Source organism: Lagenorhynchus albirostris, chromosome 2 (assembly GCF_949774975.1).
Source record: "Lagenorhynchus albirostris chromosome 2, mLagAlb1.1, whole genome shotgun sequence".
Lineage (NCBI taxonomy): Eukaryota > Metazoa > Chordata > Mammalia > Artiodactyla > Delphinidae > Lagenorhynchus > Lagenorhynchus albirostris.
In genome coordinates this window covers 141,802,002-141,822,213 of record NC_083096.1, presented here as the reverse complement: position 1 = coordinate 141,822,213, position 20,212 = coordinate 141,802,002, and the positions used below count along the sequence as shown (strand labels likewise).

The 20,212-nt window shown below is 56.5% G+C and overlaps 1 protein-coding gene across 21 annotated transcripts in view; it reads right to left on the bottom strand.

The window, feature by feature from the left end:
• LRP8 (LDL receptor related protein 8) overlaps positions 1 to 20,212 on the bottom strand; it is a 77,704-nt gene that overhangs the window by 34,716 nt on the left and 22,776 nt on the right. For all 21 annotated transcript variants that reach the window (XM_060140033.1, XM_060140049.1, XM_060140040.1 and 18 more), the window contains exon 3: positions 6,316 to 6,438. In XM_060140033.1, coding sequence (XP_059996016.1) covers positions 6,316 to 6,438 — 123 coding nt within the window. The remainder of the gene's footprint in view (positions 1 to 6,315; positions 6,439 to 20,212) is intronic.

Sequence of the window (20,212 nt, the reverse complement as noted above, 5' to 3'; positions counted from 1 at the left end):
GGCACAGACAAGGTGGGGTTGGGAGCAGGTATCTGAGTCAAGGCCCCCAGACACTACTACGCTGTGGGAGAGGAGTACCTCGGACCCCTAACTGTGGATCCCAAAGTTATCCCTAGGAATACATTTCACAAATATAAGGCAACCTGTTGGGAATACGGGATTCACAGGATTCATTTGACAGAAATTTCCCTTTACAGATACTGTCATGTAGAGCCCTGGAAAGCACTGACACTCAAAGACCCTTTACCACGGCCTCCTCGGGGCGAGTGCAGGGTGGTGAGCGGCCTGGGAGTCAGGAGAGCGGCCCAGAGCACCTCCATCACCCACGCACTGCAGGACCCAAGAAAGCACTTCCCACTCTGGGCCCAGCAGAACACGAGGGGGCTGCAGCGACCAGTGTGTCCTGGAGTCCTGACTAAGGGGTGGGTGTGTGAGGGCTGTTGGAAGTGCAGGTTCTTTGGCTCCAGCTCACTCTAGACTGAATCCAAACTTCCGAGGGCAGAGCCCAGGCATTTTAGCCAACTCCCCACTCCTTCACCTCCCCTGGTGATTCTCATGCACCCTATTTGAGAACCCCTGAGTTATCATTCTATAAGTCTAAAAGATATAGGATATTTCATCTCTTAAATTCACTCCCAGAAAAGTGATAGAGGAGGTTCTGTATGTTTGCAAGCCCCTGAGGGAACCACGGGATGGAGGGACGAGGCAGCCATATATCCCTGCGCCAGGCCTTAGGAAACAGAGGAGCTGGCAGGGAGCCACATTTACTGGGCACCTACAGTGGGTCAGGCTGCTCCATTCTGAGGAGCTGATACTTTCCCATGTCATCCTGACCCTCACCCTGCCAGGTAAGTGGGCCCTGCAGGCTGTGAGTGCAAACTCCAGGGGCACCATTCACAAAGATCATCATGTCAGTGGCACCCCTGGAATGGAGTAGGGCAGTGGTCCTGCAGGTAAGCACTCCATTTTACAGATAAGGAAACTGAGGCTCAGAGAGACCAAGTAACTGGCCCAAAATGCACAGCAGTGAGGGGCAGAGTCCCGGTTCCTTGGACTAAAAACCCTGCCCTTTTCCATCAAACCCCTCCTGCTCCTGTGGGTAGAGAAGTGGCCCAGAACCAGCCCCAAACTCTCTGCCCAAAAGCCCAGGTGACTGAAATGGCCCTTGACCTGTCCACACCATCTCTGGGGGCCTGGTTCTGCATAACCCAGTGTAGCAGGCAGCTGCTTGAACTCTGAATGAATATTTATACAGTTAATTGCATAACCTTTCAGCAAGGACAATGATTAAACAATCCGTCTGCTTCCTTTCTTCATAATTAATAAGACATTTGCTGTGTCCCTAAATAGACAGCTCTAATTACAGGCTCTCGAGGATTCAGCAGTGCCTGACACCAGCCCTCCTACCCTCACAGAGCCAAGGCACCTCTTGGAACGCCGGGACACAAGAGGCCTTGGAGGGCACACTGAGGAGCAGCCATTGGAGTGACAGGAGGCAGAGGCCCAGAGAGGGGAAGTGACCTGCCCGGCTGCTAGACGCTGGGTGCTCCAACAGCTGTCTCTCCTAGAACCTTGCCATCTCCGTTGGGGTGCAGCTGTTCCCCAAAGCAGGACACAGACCTTGCCCCGCGGGCTCCTGGGTGAGGCTTCTCACCACTCAGCCCTGGGAAGTGAGTCTGGGGAGTGTTGATGTGCAGTATCTCCTCACGAGGTGGGTGGGGAGAGCAAAGCCCAGAGAGTGAAAGTCGTTTGCTCGAAGTCTTGTGGTGAAGGGCAGAGCTGGGCTTCCTCCCCAGGTCCCTCAACTCCAATTGCACTGCTTAACTTATGGCACTGGACACTGCACGTGAGAAAAGTAGGCCCCACCGGTCTCCCGGCAACCCTGGGCTGCAGAGGGGTCACTGGAGGGAGGAGGCTCACCGGACCTTTGCTCAGGCAGAGTCTGCGAGATAGCAGATGGCCGTCTGACGTCCACTTTCAGGATAACTAAAGCTAAAGGCCCCAGGCAGCACGACGCAGGAGACAGAGCATGGGTTTGGAGCCGGACGGGCCTGGGTCCAAATCTCATTTACTAACATGAAGGTCCTTCAACAAGTCACTTAACCTCTCTGCACCCTGGCTCCCCTCACCTGAAAAAGGGGCTACATAATCTCCCAGAGTTGGTGGGTGGTTTAAATGAGGAAACATGGAAATCCTTCACTCAGGGCCTGGAGCAAACTTGGAACTCGGCAAACAGTTGCCCTAGTTTTATTTCATGAAGTGCAGATACAAAGGGCTGGGAGGGCCCTGGTCTCACCTCTGGGGATGCACATTACACATTATTAGAGTCCACACGGCCTGCCACGACGCAGCCTCCACCCCTGAACTGAACACCTCTCCCTCTCTCCACCTCTTGTCCTCTCCTGCCCTCTCTCTCTCCCTCCCTCCTTGTCTCTCTCTCTCTCTCTCTCTCTCTCTCTCTCTCTCTCTCTCTCACACACACACACACACACACACACACACAAACAGATGCCGCAAGGGATGCCTCTGGCCTGCTGTCCAAGTAACCCCAGGTTCTCCGAGGCAGGAGTAACAAGCCCCACTGTCTCTCAGACATCAGGAATCCTCCAAGTCACCAAGGGCCTGCAACTGCACCCTGGAGTGGCCGGAGGCATTTATAAATTCCCAGAGAAGCCTGCACCAGAAATCCAAATCCAATGGTACTTTCTCTAATTCGTAAGTTCACAAATTAACAAAAAGGGAAATGTCTGTCGAATAAAAGAATGAAAGTGCCTGACAGCTACTTATTGAGCAAGCACATCTGCAGTGTCAGGTCACAAGAGGCACAGGGGCAGACAACCTCCGCATGGGACTGCCAGCTCCGAGGGGACCAGCGGCTCAGGCAGTGGGAACTACAGGGTCTAGCTGCTGCCCCAGGAGGCACGACATGGGACGTCCCACTGTGCAGAAGGGGGCAGTTACACCAAGCTTCTTCTCACAGGGTCAGCTGGGTTGGCCTCTAACCTTGCTGGGATCTCATAAAATCTCTGGTCTCTGATAGGAAGGTACGCTTGGTTAATCTGTGAGGTCCGCCTTTCAGATGGGAAGGCTCTAAGACGCATGAAAAAAACCTCATTTTCAATAAGCAGCACCCAGAATTGTAACTCCTTCACCTTGAACTAACCTCCCCACCCCCATCCCACGCCCCTCCCAACAGATGCCTGAAGGTGGATCACAAATGGCCCCAGTCAAGTGAGCTATAATTAGAGCTGAAATGCTACTTTCACTAGGCAAATGTCCCCGCTTTCCCACTGTGACTCCTGGCTCAATTTGATAGACACAGAACCCGGAACCAGAAGGAAACAGAGCTGGGAGAAACCCCAGGCAGTGAGGGGCAGATGACAGAGTGGGGGGACACAAGAAGGGGGACCTGCTCCCAAATTCCTTTCCCTTCCCTGCAAACCCCCCTCACTTAGACTATTCTAAGGCTTTAAATTGGGGAGAGGGCCTACAGTCAAAACGTAATCATAAAATAACCCTGCCATTTGCTCCAGCACTGACACGTTGTGTGCATTTTTTTAATTTGATCCTCATAACCCCCGTAGGGTAGGTACCATTACCCCATTTTGCAGACAAATGAACTGAGGCTCAGGGAGATTGGACAACTTGCCTGAGGTCTCACAGGTTAAAGGACCTAAACCCAAATATATCAGACATCAAACCCACTACCCGTTACTACTGCCTATAATCTTTCTTTGCAGGTAGGCAGGGGGCTCTATCCTGCAAGCTGGCACAGTCCCCAGGAACCTGAGGCTGTGGAGGTTGCTATGACAACGCCAATTAAATGGGCAGTGAATTGGCTGCCGGGTTCTCACTTGGTCAGGACGCTGTGAGCAAGCCTGTTACCAGGTCCTGAGGCTGTGGGCAAGCCTGTTACCAGGTCCTGCTCCCGCAAATTCTGCCTGACCCTCAAGGACCCACTCCGGCTGCCCTCCCCCAGGCAGCCCTCCCCACCCACAGACCTTGCCCACCTGTGACCAATGTAACTGTGCATGGAAAGTGGGATCCTGGGCCTTGTGCCCCAGCTGGGTACAGGCAAGGGAGAAAGAGGGCCTCAGAATCCTAGGAGTCCAGGAGTCTTAGAATCACAGTCTTTGGAATTCTGGACTGTTAGAAACTAGGGCCCAGAGAGGGGCGGGAAAGTATGCAGGACCTCACAGTGAATCACTGGGAGAGCCCAGAGGAGAGCCGGGCCGCCGACCCCCAGGGTGTGGCCTCGGTGGCAGCTCCCACGGAGCCCCCTGTCAAGCCTCAGAGACACTGTGGAGCCTGCCTTTTGTCCTGGAAGGCAGACCAGCCATGAACCACCTGTGTGTCTTGGAAGCAGGGCCCTCAGCTTCCCTAAGCCTCCAGTTACTCAATGGTCAGATAACCGTGCTCTACAGCTGAACACAAAGCAGGCCTGGGAGGCAGGAGGTGTGAGGCCCGAGGGCACCCGCACAGCCCAGAGGATGGGAAGGCAGCAAGTGCTGGGATGGCGAGAGGGAGGAAGACAGAGGGAAACGTGGGCAGGGCAGCAGAGAGAGAGCCGGCAAGAGTGAGAGGGAGGAGGGGCAAGCAGGGAAGGGAGGCAGCCCGACAGTGCAGGGTTGGGCAGGAGGGAGATGAAAAGGAGCGTCAATGCAAAGAGACAGAGACCTGGGGAGGCGGGGGAGCACAGCGCTCAGGCAGCAGGACAGACCCTGGGAATGACCCTGACGATGCTCCCCCTCCCCTCCCACCTCCAGTGTCCGGGGAAACCGCAGGCATGGGGTCTGGATGACCGAGCTGATTGCCATGGTGGCCACAGCCCCCCGCCCAAACACACACTCTGGGCTGCACACAGCTCTGCCCTATATTAGCTGGGCAGCCTTGGGCAAGTGGCTGAACCTGTCCCAGCCTCAGTTTCTTTCTCTCTAAACAGACCCACCCCCCCCCCAAGGTTGCCAGGAGGATGAGTCACAAGTGGGCGTGGCTGGGCTTTGTTCCTCCCGGAGCCAAGCTCCGGACAAAGCACTGGGCTGCCCTTGGGCCCAGACACCTGGGACTGCACCAGCTTTGGCTACTTGGTGGGGTGAGGGAAGAATAGGGCCTGCAGCAAGTCCGGGGAAGGCAGGGCAGCTGTGCAAGGGAACGAGGGGGTGCCCTGTCTCGGGCGGGGACGGCTCCTGCTCTCCCTTTCTCTCTCCCTTTCTCTTTCTCTCCCACGGAGACTGGTAGCTCTGTTGCTAGGAGACAAGGAAACCCAGTTATCACCAGCCGCAGCCCTAGATGGGATGCTGGCCTCCATTGTCCCCACCTCTGCCTCTGGGGTGACTGTGACCCTTAAGGAAGATCCGGGACTGTGACTCGCAGGTCCCTGCCAGCCCCACCCCCACCCCCAACCAGGTCCCCCCCGCCTCGCCCTCTGTCCTCCACGTGCGGCCCCCACCCCGGCCTTTTGTCTCAGGCTCATTCTGCTGAAGCTCTGCCTCCGGGACCACCGGGTCCTTCCCTGCCCCCGTCTCATCTCCTTTTTAATTTAACAAATGTCATGGAATGACCTGGTGGGTGTAAGTTTGCTTTGAGGATTAGGGCCTGGAAAAGAAATCCCAGAGATTCTTGAGTATCCCATAATCCCTGAGTATGGGAGGCGGGGGCCTGGGGCTCCGCTCTGGCCCTCGCCTCACCCCTGGCTGTCTTCGCTGCCATCAGCCCGCCCAGAGCAGAGGACAGAGCTGGGGTCTCAAAATCCCTGCTGAGTGGCCTTGGGCAAGTCACTCAACCTCTCTGAGCCTCAGTGTCCACCTCTGCAAAAGTTAGAAAGTGACAGTACCTGCCTCATGAGGCCGCTGTGGGAATTAGATGAATGAAAGCATACACAGCGCTTAGGACAGTGCCCGCTACATACTGAATGCTCGATACGCACCAGCCACCATTAGCACTATTAGAATTATGATTAGAGTCCTCAGAAACAAATTAGTGGGGGAGGCTGAGGGGAGGCCTGGAGGATGTGCTCTGGCTACTTCTGGGCAGCAGGGCACAAAGGGGCTGTTTCTAGCTCCTGGAACTCCAGGAGCGGGGCCCAACCTGCCGGAGGGCTGGGAAGAAAGTCCAGAAACAGGTCACCAGACACCAGCAGCTAGAGGCACTGGACTGTCAGCCCGGAGCTGGCAAGGGCTCAGCACAAAGTGAGTCTGAGGCTGTGCATGACAGATCACCTCACCAGAGCCTCCCAACCTCCCAACCGGGAAGACCTGATGAGGAAACTGAAGCCCAGAGCCAGGTCCCCTCCCCCAGCCTAGGGGCAACACTCACTGCAAGTGGCCTCGGACTCGTCCGAGCCGTCGGGACACTCCTCCTCGCCATCGCACTTCCACCGCTCTCGGATGCAGTGGCCGTCGTCACAGGTGAAGTCGCTGTCCGCACAGGTCTTCTTGGCTGCGGGGCAAGGAGAAGAGCATGAGGGGCCTGGTGGGCACAGGAGGCTTTTCTAGGACATACACTCAGGTGGCTACGGGGTGACCAGAATGTGCTGGTCTGCAAGCTGGACCACGTGACCTCCCATAGCCCCAGGAGGCCACGAGTGCCTCCCTGACCAAGAGGAGTGGACAGGAGAGAAAGGCTTATTCATTCCACACCAGGAGGAGACGGGCCATCCCTGGCCTTGCTCTCCAGGTTCAACAAGGGTGACAGGATTCATCCATCAGGGGAATGCCCATTCCCATCACACTTCTCTCCTCCTCCCAAGTCCAGGTCCACTGTCACAGCCTCCAGGAAGCCTTCCCTGATCACATACGGTAGCTGCCTTAGCCCCTTCAGCCAGTTCTCAGTCCCTTTACCTGCCTTTCCTGCTCCCCACAACCAGACTGAAGTCGAGGCTCCTTCTGCAAGCACCAGGGAGCTGGTGATAATAAATTATAAAAGTAAATGATCACCTTGTGGCAAGATTAATGAGGTGTGTTTTGTTCAGAGCGAGGGAAAGAGAATCTGTGGGCAAGACATCCAAATAAGTCTCTGCTCCCAAGGCGCTTATGGCCACACAGGGGGTTGGAATCCCAGCTCTGCCTCTTTCTATCTGTGTGATCTTGGGGATGTTACTTAAGCTCTGAGCCCCTGTTTTCTTATCTATATAATGGGGAGGAAGAAACAAAGGGCTCCAAAGAGAAGTAACAAGAAGTTATAATGTATGAAGATCAGGCAGCAGAGACCCTGGCACACAGCAGATGCTCAGTAAGTAGCAGCTATTGCTGTTTTTATGGTCTGAGCCTTAATTAGAAGCAAAGGAAATGGGGTGTTCTGTGCCCTCATAGGGGAAGCACACAGCAGGTCGGAGCAGCTGGGAGCAGAACTCCCAGCTGGGAGCAGAACTGGGACAAGAACACAGGGACCAACAGGGTTTACTTTTCTCCCTCCCTGTCCCTCCACTGGCCTGACACTACCCCAGCGCAGGGATTGCATCAGATTCAGCACAGGACCCAACTCAGGGTAGATTTCAGTGCAGGGCATTGAACCCATCGGAAACGTAGCTGTGCAGCCTCTGCTCCCGCACCTCCAGGGCCAGGCTCTCCCTCTCCCCGGGAAGCTCCTTCCCAGCGACCAGCCTGGGTTATGTAAATCCTCCCACAGGCCCTCTGGCCCCCTCTGGAGCCACATGACTGCGCCCCCACTGAGCAGCCTAATAGGGATTTGGGGACAGATGCTAGGCCTCCTGAATCCATTCCATTTCTGCCTTTCTTTTCAATGAAATCCTTGCAGTACATCTGCATTCTAAGCTGAGCTTTCTTCACACTTTCCTTAGAAGAACATCTCTGCCTGTGCAGGGCTGGAAGAAACCAGAGGAATCAGAGTCTACCTACAGATGGGGGCCTGAGACCCAGAGAGAGAAAAGGGCTGGCCCAGGGAAACACAGGAAGGCAGCAGTCAGAACGAGCTCACTTGCCTCCCAGTCCAGGACCCCCAAAAAGCCCTCCCTGAGCCCTGCACTGAGGGGTCCACATGGGTGATAAATACCAATGTGGTATTTGGTAAATCACGGCTTTTGGTAAATCGCGGCTTATAGTGCATCAGAAAGGAAGTATACTTATGAACCACGGCACCTGGGGCATTTCCTAATATGAGCACCAGGGCGCCCCTTCCACAGGAAGCTCAGCATTCAAAAAAGAAACATATATTCCAGTGCTTTCTTTTTCCGATTCTAACATTCTCCAAGTGCGTCCTGTGCGCCAGTCTCTGTGCTAGGCACTTTACCAGGAAACCCCACGACAAAGGGCCTGTTCTGTCCCTACTTGACATGTGGGGAAATTCAGCTCCAGGGTGTTAAGTTACATGCCCAAGGTCACACCTCGGTGGAAGCAGAGCCACAGTTGGACCTCACAGTCAGACGTCCCTCTTCCCCACCATGGCTCTCCAAACAAAATGCCCAGGGGCATCAGATACGGAAGAAAAGCCCAAGAATAGGTGGGAAGTCCATGGAAGCTTCAGCTCAGTGCTCAGTGAGCTTGTGTCTGTGCCCTGAGCACACGGATGAGAAGTCCGCCCAGCCCGTCAGCACGAGTGCATGACCAGCAAACCCCAGGAGAGCAAGGCAGGCTTGACGAAGAAGGGGATGGAGGGGCTCCATCGCTGGGCCTCGGCCAGCCAGATGCTCGCCACGGGCCCTTTCCTCCCTGGAGTCCTGGGAGCCTGGGAGTCAGCTTGGCCTCCCAAAGTGTGCCAAGTCCTGACAGGCCAGAGCGGCCACAAGCAACATCACAGTCCTGAAGGGCAGCACTGAGGCCAGGAAATGGCAGGCTCGGGTGCATGTCCCATGGTGGTGTTTTGGGGAACAGACCTGTTTCACTGTCATGACCAGTTTGGACATTTTCCACCCTTGCTCTGCCCTGCCGCCTTTCACTCAATATCCCAGTGATTCCTCGTAGCTATTCTGGCAGCTGTTAATCCCATTTTACAGAAGAGGAAATTGAGGCTCAAAGAGGTGAGGGTGGTAGGTGGCAGAAGTGGGATTTCAAGTCCATGTGGCAGCTTCCAAAGCTTGGCCTCTTTATACTAAGTCCCTTAGCCACCTCAGCATTATCGGGCAAAAAATGAGGACCCCAGAGAGGCAAATGCAGTTGGACTAGATCCCAGGGGCTGCAGGACAAGGCCATGTGGTGGATCCACCACAGACCAGAGGCACCTGCATGAAGGGCTCCCCTGGAATGTGCCCAGAAATGTGCGGTAAAATAAACCTGGGCCTGTGACAACTTATGCTTTGCTAATGGACCACCCTGGGGAAACTGAGGCAGCATGGTCAGTTTCAGGCTGGGGACTAGACTAAACCACCTTGGCAGACCCTGTATGAAGTGTAACCACGTGGAAGGATTTGGAAGCAGAGCTGAGCCTGAACCCTGGCACGGCCACCTCCTCTCTGGGTGACCCTGGGCAAGTTCCTTCTCTCTCTGGGCAAGTGAGGATGGTGGCTTTCCCAGGCAGCACTGCCACACAAGGTCAAAAGGCAAAAAGGGATCTGAGCAAGCATCCCAGTGTCAGGTTGTGCAGTGTAAAGAGCCCAACAGCCCCTTGTCAAGAGGCTACATCAGCCCCGTCAAGAGATGAGGGCAGGGCAGTCTTTTGAAGCTGTCAGAGCAAACCATGCCAGCCCCCACTCTCCTGGCCTTGGCAGCCTTGGCTCCAGCTTCCAGGGTGATTCCCAAGCTGGGCTCGAGGCCGTGGCTCTCTATTTCCAGGGATTTATGTCCCTCCATGCCAGTCAACCCTTGGACAATTCCCACCTCTGTGAATCCCTGTACTCCACAGCCCAGGAGCAGTACACAGTCATCCAGGATCTGCGACATCATAATCTGGTGCCATGGCAACAGATGGGCTGCCACAAAGGACTTGGGATTCCTAAGGGCAGTGGGGAGGGGCCAACCCCAGGGCAGAGGGGGAGAGAATGGGAAATCCAGGACAAAAGAAGGGGGAGCTGCTAATTATAACAAGAACGCAGGCCAAGGAAAGTGTCAGGCTGCTCACGGTTGATGGAACTCTGTTCTGCCACTTGTGGGCTGTGTGACCTTTTGCAAGTTACACAACTTCTCTGAGCCTCACTTTCTTCACCTACATTCAGGGATAAAATCTCTGCTTCACCACAGAGGGTTGTTGTGAGAAGCAAACAGGCTAAGGATGGTGCAAGGACCTTATGAACTGAAAAGCAGAAAGGTGCAAGTTTGCGGCATGTGAAGTCAGCAGCTCCAGCTGCTATGTGTGTGACACTGGGCTCATCAGCCACATGGGCCTGCCTCCTCATCTGGATATGCAAGTGCGGAGCTGACTGAATCTTCAGCCCTCTGTGCCCAGAGCCTATGATCTTGCGAAACTGTTATGATCACTCATCACCTCCCAGCTTCCCCGCCCCCAGAGGCGTCCTGCCCTGAGACAATGTGCGTCCTTCGTGCTGTTATTCCCCACCCATGCTCATCCTGCAGCCCCAATGCAGACAGGAGGCTTCAAAACAAAGATTAGCCAGGACTGCCAGGTGGAGCTGTTCGGTGTGGCTTCGTCTTGGCAATCACAATGCCCTGTCCTGTCAGAGCCCAGGGCTTTGAAGTCCCCTCTGCGGCCCTCCTGTTCTAGAAGCTGAAGTCAGGCCCGGGGAGAAGGGGCTGCTCCAAGGCACAGCACGTGTCTCTGGGAGGGGCTGTGCCTGAGCCCAGGCATTCTGACCCCCAGTCCCACTGTGTGGCCAGGAAGCCAGGCGAGGGCCACCCAACCATCCCAGGGGGCAGGGAAGGCTTCCTGGAAGAGGGGACTGTGTTCAAGGAAGAGAGGTCATCCAAGCCGTGGGAGTGAGGAGAGCAGAGAAGGGTGTTCCAGGGAGAGGGATAACAGGCCATGGGGTGTGGAGGAGCCAGCGGAATGGCCGTTTGGGGCTGGGGAGGAGGCAAGTGGCAAGGGACCTGGGAGCTCCACTAGGCCAGGGGCCAACTCGCCCCGCCTGGCACCAGGCTGCCCCTCAGAGGCCCAGTGCAGGGACCTGGTTTTCCCTGAGCTCACCTAGGGACTCACCCTGCCCCTGCTAAGCACAGGGCAGCCAACAAAACCCATGGCTCCAAGCTGCCTGGGCCTCCTTCAGGATTTGGCATGTCCGTGCACACGGACCATCAGGCCCTGGCAGAGGAAGAGAGAGGCAGAGGGCAGGACAGAGAGCTGCAGGACCATCCACCCAGATGTTTGGGTTAAGATTTATTACCTTCCCCTTGAAGATTCATGATGCCCACTGGCTTACTAAGGGCCCTGAGAGGCCTACAGTAAAGATATCAGATTGATTTTGTTTCCTCCAGCACTTCCCAAACTTGTTTAGCCAAGGAATGTCTTTGTTGGATGCCACGTCTATTAATTTCCCAAGAAACAAGTGTCCAATGAACCACACTTCACGAAACACTGCTATAGTGCCAGCCCCTCAGATCAGAAGATGAGGCCCAGAGAAGGGAAGGACTGGCCTATGGTCACACAGCAGAGGCTGGGACCCAGCTCCACCAAGCCATGAAAAACAGGAGAAGGCATTCCCGGAGTACTTGGGGCAAAGTGAAGCTGAGGGGACTCCACTGGGGAGACCCCAGTCCTAAGAGCAGGGACATGTCTAGAGGCAAGCCCAGGACGGGGTCGGGGGGAACTAATACCAGGCCACACGGGACAGGGAGATGCGAGAGATGCAGGCTCTGCCTGCCCTCAGGTTTCTGCAGACAGGTCGTGGGCCCCAGGGAACATTCTTTGAGGGCAGAGCAGAGACCCACAGACAGGTGATTCCAGCTCAACATTGTTTCGGAGCCACCTGGGGCAGGTCCCTTCCCTCCCAGGGCAGTTGAGAGTCTGGCAGAGCAAAGATGTAAACCCTCACCTTGGAGCCCTGTGCGCAGAAGGGACTCGTCTGTCCCCACTTCCTCTCTCAGGCTCGGACCAGCACCGAGCGGCCTGGCTCTGGCCCTGCCGCCCAGCCCTAAGGCAGCTGGGCCACTTGTACCCGGGTCGGGGAGATGAAAGAGCTGCTCCCCCCGACGGTTACCCTTCTGCAGAGCTCGCCAGGCCCCGGCGTTGCCAAGACGACCACTGCCAGCAGAACGAAGATCCGGGGTGGGGGCAGGGGCGTGCCAGCCGGCCCGGCCTACTAACCTGGCAGGCAGATTTAAATGACAGCCCAGGAAGCTACTATTAAACTGTCACCCCAGTCAACGGCACGACAGACCCGGAGTGTTCTCTGGCTGCAGCAACAACACAGCAGGAGCGAGAGGGGGAGGAGCCAGTGGCCCAGAGCAACCTGCATCCCCTCCCGGGAAGCCCGGTCTGCCTGCCTGTTCACCCGCCCGCCAGAGCCACCGTCTCAGGCTGAGGCGGGTCCCGGCCCAGAGCTGCAGCATAGCACCGGGCCCGGAAAACTTTATTTTTAAGCAGAGGGATGCTTTTCCTAAGTGAAACCCCAGCATATAAAATAGAGTAAAATGGAGCTGCACGACTGGAAGCAGGGCGAGAGAGGGGACCCCATCACTCCCTCAGCAGCCCTGGTGGGGCCGTGAAACCCTGGGCTCACAGCCCAGCGGCAGCAGCTCTGGGGTCCAGCAGCACTGGGTTCAAACCCGCCCCCGATCCCGCCCCCGACACATGATGGTCCTAAAAACCCTCAGTTTAAAGATCCCGTGAGTCTAATACAACATTTAGAATAGCTTTTGTGGGTTTAAGGTTCTCACTCTCTAAGGACCCAAGTTTTTAAGACTGCACCACCCTGATCCACACACCCTCAGCCTCATGACGGGACTCCAGGACAGTTACTGCGTGACGCACACGTGTCGACAAGCTGTGGACACCCCCCGACCCCATCCTGCAAGGGACTGTGTCCCCGAGTCCACGCTGACAGTCAGACTCGAGGCTCTGGGTGGTGCCAGAAAGGCAACCCGTTCCCACAGCGTCCCGACACCCACGGAGCGCGGTGGGAGGGGCTCAGCTTGCGGCTTTGTGCTGCCCAGCGGGCTCCGGGGCTCAGGCCACCACCATCCATCAGCAGGTGACATCTGAGTCCGCTTTCTCCTCCACCCTCGCATCCCACCTGGGGAGTAAGAGGAAACGAAGCAGCAGATGCTGGCGGGGAGGGGTGGGCATGTGAAGGGCTTCAGGCGGAAGATAAAAGAATGAAGCGGGGGTGGGAGGGTCACTCTTTGGGGAGGGCGCCTTTGCTTTTAAATTGGACACAGCGTCCTCAGCCGGGTGTCCACCTGACTCCACACACCAGCGCCTGCCAACATTTCCTTCAGCTCAGCGTCCCCCTCACAGAGTCTGACACCAAGCAGGTGCTCAAAGAACACCTATGGTCCCACACCTCTGACAGACCGTGTGACTTCCCCCTCCTTGGCCTCAGTTTCCTCAGGTGAACATATCTTTAAGGACCCCCTCCAGCTGACATTCTGGGTCTGTGACTCTATGACACAGGTGGGTTGTGCTTCACGGTGCTGCTCCAGGGGACCACCTGGGGCTTCCCACAGCCAAGTCCCTCTTCCAGGCCCTGGCACATCCCAGCTGCTCTCGGACGCTTCCCGACCCCAGCCCCGCTGTCACCAAGGGAGGTCCAAGCCATCACTGGGATATGTGGGTCTCCCTGTCGCCACAGGGAAGATGCGCGTCTCCGAGGGACAGACGACAAAGGGGTCTTCCTGTCGCAGTGATTTGTGGACAAAGGGGTATTAAGCCAGTGACAGCTGTGAGGGGGTCGGGGGGGAACGGGTGTGGGGGAGAGGTGGATGGGATCAGCAGGGGTCCCCGGCGGGCGCCTGCACAAGGACCGAGCACCGTGCAAGGGGTGCTGCTCGGAGAAGCAGGCGGCAATGGAGAGCACGGCCACTCCCTGACCAACTTCCAGGCTCAGGACTGCCCACTCCGGATACGGGACACCCACTTGGCGCTGGGATTTGAGGTTGCAAGGAAACAGCTAGAGGGAAACTCACAGTATCCTCAGGGTAGGAGCCTCCAGAAAGCAGAAGGTGTGGCTAGGAAACCCTCCACGACTTCCAGCCAGAGCCCTGCCTGGTTCCCAGCCACACACTGTCCCTCCGCTCAGGTGAGAGCACTTGGCTGGCCCCCGTGGGGACTCAGCCTCCTCTGAACTTGGGGACCTTCCTGTCTAACCCCAGTCAGTCACAGCTCCGCCTCCCACGAGCAGACCTCAGAGCCTGCCAAGGACTCCACCTTCCAGGCCTCGTTCTCCCATCACCAGCCCCAGCGGGAAGAGGGACAGCTCTTCTGCAGCTGAGGGAAAGGCTCCAGGTCTCATTCCAGCCAGGCTCTGCCACCAACAAGCTGGGTAACACCGCCAGGCCTCTCTGGGCTCTGTTGCTTCCACCCCGCTGACTTCGAGTGGGAAACCCAGGGCTCCCTGGACAAAACTCTGCAGCGGTGGGCGAGGAGGTCAGGCCAGAGGGGCCCGAGAAGCTGCCTCAGTCAGTAGCCTGCGTCGGGTTCGCTAAGGGAGTAAAAGCCGGGTGGCCAGTCGTTCCTACCCAAGCAGCCAGGTGGCACGAAGCCGTGAATGATGGAGTGATGACCCCCACCTGTCTGGGGGAGGGGCAGTCCCTCCCCACTACCCTCCATAGGCAGTAATGGATGCCGTACCCTCTGACCACAAGGCAGCAGCTGGGAAGCAGTCCCACCTGAGTGGAAAATGCAAACGCTTTCACCAATTAGGCTGGTAGAAGAAGTGTTTTGAGAGGAGCCCCACTGGGCTATCCTGGTGATAAATGGGCAGTGACACCCTGTTATTGGGAAATCCATCCCCTGGGGCTGGCTGGGCTGCAGCCTCTCTGGGGCACCCTCTCTGGGGCACCCCCTCTGTGCTGGCCCTGGGCTTCTTGCCCAGGAGGCTGGTATGGGCTCTCTGCCACCCTCAGCCCCTTGCCGGCCATCCAAGGGTCCTTGGCCCACTGGGTGCCCAACAGGAGGCCCGAGGGTTAGGGCACTGCTCTGCAAAGTAGTTGAGGCCTGTGTCTGGGAGGCTGCTAGCTTTTATTTGGAAAGAGGTTAAGACCATTTCACTGCAAACAGGGTTGGCACTGGGCTCTCTCCCACCACTGGCCTGGGGACCTGGTTCTACTGTGTGACCTCGTATAAGTCCTCTGCCTTCCCTGTGCCTGGCTCTCTTCCTCCACGACAGGACTGGATTGGACGAGATGACCTCTAAGTTACTTTTCTTTTTAGTTATGGTACTAAAAAGAGGTCCAGAGTGAGGCTGGCAAAGGAGGGGATCTGTGGCTCAGTCCCCAGGCCCTCCCAATCCACCGCTGTGACTCCAGGTAGGGGGCTGGAAATCCACACTGGAAATCCTCCACTGTCCCGCTGGAGGCCTCTCCATCATCAGAAAGCCACCTTTCCTGGTCCTGCTGGGTTCCCATCTCCCCTAGAATCTGACCAAGTGTCTTAGCAGGGTGCTCAGGAACACTTCAGGCTGCCCTGCTAACTGCTCTCGCCCACCCCTAGCTACCAACGCCTCCACATCCACCCAACGGACATGGACAAACCATGGGCTTGCCTACCTGGTGTCCCACCCGTGCAGCTCCACCTGCAGGAGGTGCTTCTTCATCTCTACCTGGCAAAACTCTCCCCACTCCTCAAGGCCAGTTCAAGCACCAGCTGTTGATGGCGTCTGACAACGCCCTCTACCTCCGACAAGGCCCAAATGAGTGGAGTTCCTGCCTGGGGCCTGCCAGAGCCCAGACACTAGCAAGCTCGAGTCACCACAGGGTACTTATTTTGCTGCCATATTTTTGGCAGGTCAGACCTACCTGGACAGTGCCCGCGGCAAGCCTTCCAGGCTGTGCCCACCCTGGCCATCAGCGCCGAGGCGAAGCTCTGCAGCTTGGCTGGACATCACTCATCTCCCTGTTGACAGCCTGGGAGGCCCCGGGAGGCTCCACCAGACCAGAGTGGGCTCAGTGAGTCATCCCAAGGTTCCCTGTGGAGCTGGCCTCAGGGAGATGCAAACCTTCCCCTCCCACTGTAGCTGGGCCCTTGGCTATGGGAAAGCCCTTCACAGGGCTATTCCGGGAGCATTCTGCAAACCCAGGCCTGGGTTGTGGCGGGGGAGGTGCCACTGAGTGGCCTGGGCCTCAGAGCCCTGGGCACTACTCCAGGTTGCCCCTGACCGCTGGGGTGACCTTGGACAAGTCCCTTGCCCTCCCCGTGCTTTGGTCTCCTCATCTAGACATCGGAGGAGAAAGGAGTCAGGTTTTCCATGTGCACCATTCACAGGCCTGCCTTGGTACCCCTCCAGGTGGAGAGTGGAAGGGACAGACAGGGGGCACTCCCGGCGTGCGGGCAGGGCTACATGCCCCGAGCCGGCGCAGTCAGCACCCGCGTCTAGAAGGGGAGGCAGGTGTGCAGCTGGGTGGTGAGGACAGCAGAGCACGTGCATGGCTCAGGGTGGGTGCTCCATGGAGAGGGGGCAAGGGCCCTATAGCAGGGGCCACAAAGCAGCAGCAGCTCAGACGTGGGGAACCGCGGGGCTGTTCTGGGGACAAGGAGAGTCTCTGGCTGGAAACTCGGCGAAGGCCAAAGGAAATCTGGCAGAACTGGGATCCTGAATGAATGCGGTGCTGAGCGGGCAGATTCACGACCTCAGCCCCCCGCCCCTCAGTCTGGCTCCTTACAGCAACTCTGTGAGGCAGGGGGCATCACCCCCTTTGAGAGATGAGGAAGCAAAAGCCCTTGAAAGGCAACGGACTGTCCCAAGGTCACAGAGCTCAAGGCAGGACCAGAACCCAGGGCATCTTATCCCTAATGCTTGACAAGGAAAGCAAAGGATGAGAAGTGGACCTTCCCTCACAGATATTACAGCAAGCTGAGGAGACAAGAACTCAGATATAACGGCCGGCCGCAACCCAGAACAAGGTAGGATAGTCCTGATCAGAATCGAGGGTGGCGAGGCTGCTGTGTGGCCTCAGACAGTCATGTCCCTCTCTGGGCCTCAGTGCCCCAGCTGAAAACAATGCTGAACTCAGCCCTGGGGAGCTCTCACCAGTGCCGCTCGTCTCTGGGGGTGAGGGGTGCTTGGGGGACAGGGGCGGTGAGCTAGGAGCCTTTTGAGTTGGACCTCAAAGAAGGGGTGATTTTGCACCAATGGGGAAGCAGTGGGGGCTGAGGAAGCCCGCCCTGAGAAATGCCGTTTGATCCAGAAGGAAAAGGTAGATTCTAAAAGCAGATGAAGAAGGCAGTTTCTTGTCTGGCTTCTTGGTGCTTTGGGAAGGAAACAAGGTCCATTCTCTGAAGCCCTTGAACATCCCAGGGGTGGTTCCAGGGGAGAAGCATGAGTGTGTGGGTGGCAACCCCACCCTGCAGCAGATTCTGGGGAGAGATGCCCCCGGGCTCCCTCATCACACTGACCACCTCGGGCTGCTCACGCCTCGTTCAATCCAGCCTGCATGTGGCCGGCAGCTGAGCAAGCAGCAAGCGACACAGGGTCCTGGAACTCACCAGTACAGGTGAGTTAACCTCTCAGAGCCTCAGTTTCCCCACCTCTAAAATGGGGCTAACAATCAGTAACTACACCCCTTGGGAGGCAAGACTTAAAGGAGATTGTAGATGTTGAAATTGTAGACTGAATTGTTCAGCTCACAAAGACGAGGGAGCTCTTGTCAATGATCCGGTTTATTTCTTCTTATCACCCCCACCGGCTTTCCTGCTGGGACTTTGGAGGGGAGCTGGGTCGCCTTCCTGCTGGAATGCCAGAGGGCTGGGAGCAAGTGGGCAAGGGGTGTGGCTCAGATGGGAAAAGCTTCTGGGTTCCCAGAGGTGCCGTGGGGTGGCCAGCGCTGACGGGGCACTGTGTGGACGAAGCTCGGAAGGAGCTAAAGGAGCTGCAGGCAGAACACACCTGCGAGGCAGGACCTGGAGGGCCCTCTGGTCCAACCCTCGAATTTCATAAACGGGGCAACTGAGGCCAGAGAAGGCCTGGGCTTTTCACACTCCCAAAGCAGCCTCGGCAAAGCAATTACACTCCCTCCTGAGACCCAGTCATGGAGCAGAACTGCAGCTTAAGAGGCTCATGGAATCATAAAATAGCCTAGAGTCACAGAACAGAATCTCCAATTCCATGAGAGTATCTTAGAATCTTAAAGCGCACGATTTAAAAGTACTTAGACCCAAATGGCTCAATGGTAGGATCATGGATTCACAGCTTCTTTTCAACTTGGAAATCACAGAGAAAATTTTAAACTTACAAACAACAGAATCCTAGAAGCTTCAAATCGCAGAATCTAATCCAAGCGCCAGGAGTGGCAAAGGCCTGTCCCTTCCCCCCCAGCAGTGCAGGAATCCTCTGTTCCCACCGCTGACATATGGCCATCCCGCCCTCTTGAATGCTCTCAGCGACAGGGGACTCAGTCAGCTGTGCCGGCTGGAGGCTGGACACGTTCCTTCCTCTTGAACAGGGAGGGAAATAAGTTCTCAACAGGAGATCCCCACTTCGTACAAATGGATTTTTCACCCCTCCTTGTTCTTTGGCTCTGGTCAGAAAGATTCCCAGGGAAGTGGAAAGGAGCCAAGAGCTGCCACAAGATGACTTTAACCAGCAGACAGGCTGGTAATGTGTTTCGGTGGGAAAAAGGAAGGAGAGCGGCGATTAATTCCAACTTGCTATGTGATAAAGGAAATTAAGGCATAATACAGAGGAGACAGCAGTTCTATTAACCTGTGTGGAATACCAATTACTCAGGCTTCTCAAAATTGCTGGAAATAGAGAGAAAACCCCTAAAGAGACTGTGATTGTGGCCTAGCGCTCATCTGGATTAGGCTGTTTGTTTGCCCTGGCACCCTCATAAAGGGAATGAGGGAAAATTCCACGTTTCCTGGGAGATGGCTCTGCCGGAGTGGGGGAGAAGAGGCAGGCCCACGTGTTGCCACTGGACCGCTTGGCGAGAGCTCATGGCGGGGGGGGGTCCCAGCCCACTTAAGGAAGAGTTTGGTACAGTCGGGGTCCAGCACACACCCTTAGTCCTGCACTCTGGGAGGGACCCTGGGAGGGCCAAGCTTCTGATGACCGCTGTTCCCACTGAAAAGTCTCAAGTCTCTGCTTCTGGAAGCTGAAAGAATCAAGTACTTGCTGTGTGCCAAGTACCCTGCTAGGTGCTGGTAAGCCCTGCCATTAGGCAAGATCTTCAGAGGTGGCCGTGTCTCAGGTGCTGGTCCTGCTGGGCCGGCGCCCAGGGCTCTGGCCTGCACCGCCCACCTCTCTGCAGCCAGCTAAGGGACAGGCAGCGCGGGCAGAGTTAATGGCCAAGGGCTGCAGCTCGGTGCCTACGGCCAGGGCCCCAGCAGGACTTCTGTGAGGGCTCCCGGCCAGAGCTGGGCAGGAGGAGACGGTTGCGGCCGTGGGAAGTGAGCTGAGAGAGGGAGTGAGGCAGGTGCCCAGCAGAGCCTCACGCCCCACTGGCATCCTGGCCTAGACCCTTGCCACTTCTCAGAGCCCCTCTGACAGGGGGCCGTCACTCGGGCTCTGAGCCAGCATGGTTCCTCCAACAAGACAGGTCCCACCACAGCCTGGCTGATAGGGAAGCTGCCTCTGAAACAGCCTGCTCCGTGAGCACGCCCACCACCCATGACAAGTCCATCCTCCTCGGCCTTTTCTTCAAGTGGACGTTTTCTCCCAGTACAGAGATTTGGAAGATGCTCGTCTGCAGCCCTCTGTGGCCCTCCTCCCACGAGGGGCAGGTTAAGGAAGCAGAGCTCACATCCTGGCTTGGCCCCTTACTAGCTGTGTGACCTCAGCCAGGTTACTTGACCTCTCGGAGCCTCTGTTTCCCTCATCTAAAATTGTGATGCTGCATCCTGACTTGCAGGGTAGTTGCTTATAAGATAACACAGCAGTGCCCGACGTAGTGATGCAAGTTCCTCTCAACTTTTCTTTTTCACTCTCCCACCCCCAGGCTCTGTACCTAGTAGGTCCTCAGGAAGTTTTTGTTACAATTATTAAAGGGCATCAGGAGGCCTGGCCATTGTCATCCTGGGCCTCCTGGTTCTTCCTATCATGGTTTCTCTGTGTATAAAGAAGGGCTGTTCCTTGGAGAAAAAGGTCCAGGTGCAATCATGGCCGGGCAGCCAGCTGGGCTCAAAGGACAAGCTATTTCAGAAGTGGTGTCGCCACTAATCCCCCTGTGATCATAACCCTGAGTGGGGCAGAGTCAAGACTGGCCCACCTAGGCAT